Here is a 5,622-nt window from a genome sequence, read left to right on the forward strand (position 1 = left end):
TTCACCAGAAGCTGTTGTTGGCAGTGATGACACAATCAACACTTCACCAGATTCGAAGACTTGAAGGGCATGCTGGATTTCTGAAGGATTGCAAACAATCACAACCAAACTGTGCAAATGCTCTTTCCCTGAAGAGATTTTATTAACATTACGATGGGACCTCTGGGAATTCATTCAGCCATGGTTAGGGAGCTAACGAACGAACGAACTGCCTGACACACACATTAGCCAGCGAAATTACAACGCCATATGTTCACTTCACATGAACTCAACCACACTCTCTGTCCACCGCTCTGCCGCACTTCACTTCATAGAGGCTATGAAACACGACGGGATCTTTGTACAGGTTACCGCAAAACGAACGATCGCTTCACTGCTAGCTGCTTCAGCTGGAGACCATCTCACCGTCACGCTACTTCCTGCTGATGAACAGGCTGCGCAGCCTGCCGCGGTTCAGCTTCTCGAGCAGCTTCTTCGAGCCGGCCACGTCCTTCTCCGAGAGCTTCTTCAGGTACCCGATGGCGCCGTGGGAGATCATCAGCTTCTTGCACCGCTTGCTTGCCGACAGCGCCAGCAGGCAGGAGATGGCGTACTTCTTGGCCGTGTTCTGGGGGCTCGGGTCCAGCAGCTGCACCAGGTTGGGCACGCTCTTCTCGTCCTTCTTGATGTCCCTCGCGTTCGCGGGACACCCCATCAGGCTCGACACCGCCTGCGCCGCGGCCTCGCGCGCGCCGTTCGACTTGGCCTCCAGCAGGCGCACCAGGAGCGGGATGCACCCGTGCTCGCCCACCAGCCGCTTCATGTCCATGCTGCTGCAGATCTTGCAGATGGTCGCCGCGGCAGCCTGCTGAGCACCCACGGAACCGTCACGGAGCACGTGGACGAGGCGCGGGAGCACGCAAAGCGACACCAGGCTGTCTGGTGAGACAGCGGTGACCAGGTTCCGGAGCGCGGCCACGGGTGACTCCTGAGGAAGTGGACCGTCGAGGTAGGCGAGCAGGCTCCGGAGGCCGCCCTCGGACACGACGGCACGCCGCAGGCTGTCGTTGCTTGACGTAAGGTTCTGCAGGCACTCCGCGGCGTACTCCTTGGAGCCGAGAACGACGCCGGAGTCGAGCAGGTTGATCATGACTCGCACGACGCCTTCCTTGGCCAGCACTTGCCGGACCTCCGGCACTGCAGAGATGTTCTTGAGCGCTCCTGCCGCGGCGGACTGTGTGATTGAGTCCCCGGTCTGGCACATGTCGATGAGAGCGCGGACGCCGCTGTGGCCGACGATTGCACGGGCAATGTCGGCCGACATGGAGAGCCGCTGGAGCGTGATGACAGCCTTCTCGCGCCCAACAAGGCTGCCGGACTCAGCCAGCCGGATGAACGGCGGCAGAGCGCCTTCTGACATGAGTAACCCCTCGCAGCTGCCAGACTCGGCGAGGAGGCACAAAACAGTGGCCGCCTTCTCCCTAACCTTGGGTGCCGTCGCCGTGAGCAGCTGCACCAGCGCGGCCACGTTGCCACGGCCGAGCGCCGACAGCACACTCTTCTCGTCCTCGCGCAGAGCATCGAGCAGGCCATCCACGGCCCGGTGCTTCGCCTCTGCGTTCCCAATCTGCAGCCTGGCAAGCAGCTCCCGCACGTCCGTCTGTGCGCCCGCAGCCGACGCTATCTCAGCCGGGGCCGCCGGAACCGTCGCGTCAGACAGCACACCAGTCTTGACAAGAAGAGAGCAGTCCCTGAGGTTGAGGTCCAGCTTCCCGGCCAGCGCGTCGAGGTCGCTCTGCATCTGCAGCTTCCCTGCCTTCGGAGGCTCGTGGCAGCGCGCACCGAGCTCGGCGGCCTCCGCTAGCGTTGCAGCCACCGACTGCAGCAGCTCCCGACAGAGCGAGTTCTTGGAGAAGCAGGGGTGGCTGGACAGGTCCGACAGGCACGGTGGCACCCTCTCCAGCCTAGCTGCGATAGCCTTCCACCGCCCACTGAAGCCAGTCGCCGCGCGCGCAGCGGCCAGGGCGGGTGGCACCAGCCCCCGCGCCCGTTCAAGCAGCTCCTCTGCCGTCGCGTCCCCGGCCGCAGCCGGGCAGCTCCCCAAGCTCATTTATTGGCAGCTACAACAGCGCAGCTCGTGACCTGCAGTTACTCACACCAGACAGCCAGATTTTAGTAGTGCTCACTACTCCTACTCAGAATCAGAACTCGCTCCCCGGCACCGAAGCAGAAAAGACAAATCTTGAAAAAGGAGCAAGAATAGAAGAAGCTGGAAGGAGACAGGGAAAGAAGGCGTCGGCTATTTTAAGTGAATCAAAATTCTGCGTTCGGCTGATATAGTCGTTTGTTTTAACTTATTCTCTCACACACAATCATCTAGAATCAGCCAAAATCTACTGTTCACCGAACCATCATAGCGAGCTGTATGCCCCGTTCGCTGATAAGTCTGAGCTAAAAAATACTGTTGACTTATTTGTTAAAAAAATATTATTATTGATTGAAAAAATATGACTTATAAACTAAGTAACCAGGACGCAGGAAAGCTCCAGAAATCACCCGGCATCTTCGCTGGTTGGTTTCTGGGCTGGTTTGGGCTGGCTGGTGCTGGTTTATTGTGAGAAAAAAATACTGTTGGCTGGCTGGTTTGGGCTGACTGAAACCAACCAGCGAATAGACTAACTGACATTTCGTTTGTATTTGGTAATAATTATCCAATTGTTGATTAATTAGACTTAAAATGTTCGTCTCGCAAAGTACAACTAAACTGTATAATTAGTTTTTGATTTCGTCAATATTTAGTACTCCATGCAGGTACTGTAAGTTTGATGTGATAGGAAATCTTCTTTTTTATAATGTCAAAGTTTGGATTTTGGGTAACTAAGGGCCTGTTTAATTCCCAAAAAATTTTGCGTAGTACCCATCACATCGAATCTTGCGGCACATGCATGGAGTACTAAATGTAGACGAAAAAAAAACTAATTACACAGTTGGGTGAGAAATCACGAGACGAAACTTTTGAACCTAATTAGTCCATAATTAAATACTAATTACCAAATACAAACGAAAGTACTACAATAGCCAAAACTAAAAAATTTGGCATCTAAACACACCCTAAACAAGGGCTTGCTTTGGCTGGACGACTGGTACGTGGATTTGAGAGGAGTAAATGCGGTGACCAGACACGAAATTATGAGCTGGTACGAAGGCGCTATCAAAATTTCCAAGCTTTTCACACTGGTTTCCTAATGAAGAGCCTGGTCATTTCAAAAATTGACTGGAGAGAACGGTGGCTGGGTTTGGGTTGGTGACGAGTGAATGCGAGCACACAAAAAGAACTTTGTTTTTTTTTAAAATATCCATTTGCTGTTCTTTTGAGCGTGAGAGAACTTTTGCACTACAGCACTAGGTGAAGCCAATAAAACTTGATCATCAGACGGTGGTGTTATGGTGGGTTCCACTTCCACCTGACAAGAGCGTGTGATTAAAAGCCAAAGGCGTGTGCTTAAGACTGACCCCCACTTTGGAAGAGTAAGATTAGCATGCTGATGTTTTTTTTCCCACATTACTTTCTTGTAGTATGATACTACAATCCAATCCAAAGATCTCGCACTTTCGAATCATGGCGAAATAATTGCGTGGGGAACGTATCGTAAAAGAACCGGGTCCTCTGAAAAGATGACCGCAAAATCCCTCGGATGCTTCCCATTAAGGCCCTGTTGAGTTCCTCTCCAAAACGCCAAATTTTTTAAAATTCTTCGTCACATCGAATCTTTGAACGCATGCATGAAGCATTAAATATAAATAAAAAATAAAACTAATTACACAGTTTAGACGAAATCCACGAGACGAATCTTTTAAGCCTAATTAGACTATGATTGGACACTAATTACCAAATAACAACGAAAACGCTATGGTAGCGTTTTGCCAAATTTTTGGTGAACCAAACTGGCCCTAAGCTTGCCATGAGCCATGACTGACCTACCACGCATGCATGTAATGGAGGATCCAAAGAAATGCTTTCGCCGGAGGTTAAAAATGTTAATTGACACACAAACACGCACAAAAAGCTAGCGAAGCACCCACAAATAGCCTAGCAGTACGGAAAAACGTGCGGGCCCACCTGTCACTGGCTGTGGCACAACCACCGAACCACGCGTGCGAGCTGCGACCTGTGCCACAGGTACCCTTTTTCGTACTCCTATATAGCAACCAACCACTTTTTCTCGCACGAATTAAAAGGCCGTGTGGGCTCGTGGCGACTGGTGTGGTGGGTGCGGCCATGCACACGAAATCGGTCCCGCGGCGGGATCGGGGAATCCAACGCAGCGAGCCGAGCAAGCCCGGAGCACAGCGTCTCGGCCTGCCTCTCGGGACGCTCCCGGTCCCGAAGGCGCGTTCACTCGAGTCCAGTGCGGCGGGCCCGGTTTCCTTCAGCTCAGGTACCACGCGCCCGCCGCTCATTTGGTGGGCCATGTTGCAGGGGCAGTTGGGTTCATTTGACAGCTAGTGCCGTGCGGACGCCGGCGTCGGCAGCGTCGGCGCGACGGCGCCGGCAGAGACGAGGGTTCCTAGCCTATTATTGTGCGTTGCAAAAAGGACCCAAGCGTTTTTTTTTTAATTTTCAGATAGCCTAAGAGTAACAGTAATAGCGTTTGCTTAAAAAACAATGTCTACACTCTATAGTAGGAACAAAGCACTCTTAGCTCTCTCGACTCGACCGGTCTCTCCCAACTCCCCCAAGCAAACGACGACTCGTCGTGATTGTTAGAAAATTCGAGACACTTATTATCGCAGAGATCATGTCTTGCATGGTGGAGAAAGCACGGCCGAATGCAGCCAGGAGTTGGAGAAACAGAGGCATGTCCTACGGTTATTACCTCTCTCACCGACGCCGCTTTCGCTCCAGCCGGTCGCGTCGCGGTCCGCCACCTCTCCTCCTCGTTCGCCGCCACTCCCCGTCGTCCTCCACCTCCTCCTCCCGGCGCCGCCGATCGCCGCGGCGCAGAGTCCAACCAGAGCTAGAGCGGCTGCAATCAGGACGCCAATCATGAATCAAACGACAACCATCCTGGGAACGCCGCTGCGCGGGGGTGGGCGCTGTTGCTCCTACTCGAGCACCGCGTGATTGTGAGGGAGGGAGGGAGGGGGAGAGGATCGGGGAATCATTTCATGAGCGCACTCACCGCGAGCAGGAGCACCACCGCCTCTTGTAGCCGCCCCGCCCCGACAAAGCTCCTCCTCCTCTGGCGTCGCGTCGTGTAGTTTCCCACCGAGCGAGTCGTTGGGGGATTTATTCCGGTGGACTGGGGACAGGACGGCCGCTGCTTTGAAACGAGGTTTTGAATTCGGGAGCGAGGCCAGCCGTCGGATGGGGGCAGGGATCGGCGGGTTCCGTGGCTGCGGGGATCCGACCGTTTGAGGCTGCTGCTGCAGCGGACTGCGGGGGCTGGGCACGCACCACGCCACGTCCGCACGGGAGGATTTTGAAATGGCTGGGGGTGCGGTGCGTTGCGGCATGTACTTGGTGCGTCGCTGGCTCGCTGCCACAGGGCTACTCTCGGCGACCTTTTACGGCTTTTCGCTGACATTCACTGCAGCGGCAAAGAGATGGACAGGATAGGATTTTTTTTAACAGAAATGTTA

General features: G+C 54.0%; 1 protein-coding gene across 1 annotated transcript; it reads right to left on the reverse strand.

Annotated features, from left to right (window-relative positions):
- Window positions 1-265: 265 nt before the first annotated feature.
- LOC136528523 (protein ARABIDILLO 2-like) lies at window positions 266-5,306 on the reverse strand. The gene is made up of 3 exons (XM_066521503.1): window positions 5,163-5,306; window positions 4,857-5,006; window positions 266-2,121 (listed from the first exon to the last, which is right to left on the reverse strand). The coding sequence occupies exon 3, from the start codon at window positions 2,087-2,089 to the stop codon at window positions 413-415; it is 1,677 nt and encodes a 558-aa protein (XP_066377600.1). The 5' UTR covers window positions 2,090-2,121; window positions 4,857-5,006; window positions 5,163-5,306; the 3' UTR covers window positions 266-412.
- Between the last annotated feature and the right edge of the window lie 316 nt (window positions 5,307-5,622).

Source organism: Miscanthus floridulus, chromosome 2 (assembly GCF_019320115.1).
Source record: "Miscanthus floridulus cultivar M001 chromosome 2, ASM1932011v1, whole genome shotgun sequence".
NCBI classification, from domain to species: domain Eukaryota; kingdom Viridiplantae; phylum Streptophyta; class Magnoliopsida; order Poales; family Poaceae; genus Miscanthus; species Miscanthus floridulus.

Excerpts from the sequence above, each read along its gene's own strand:
- LOC136528523 (XM_066521503.1), bottom strand. The coding sequence starts at position 2,089 with ATGAGCTTGGGGAGCTGCCCGGCTGCGGCCGGGGACGCGACGGCAGAG.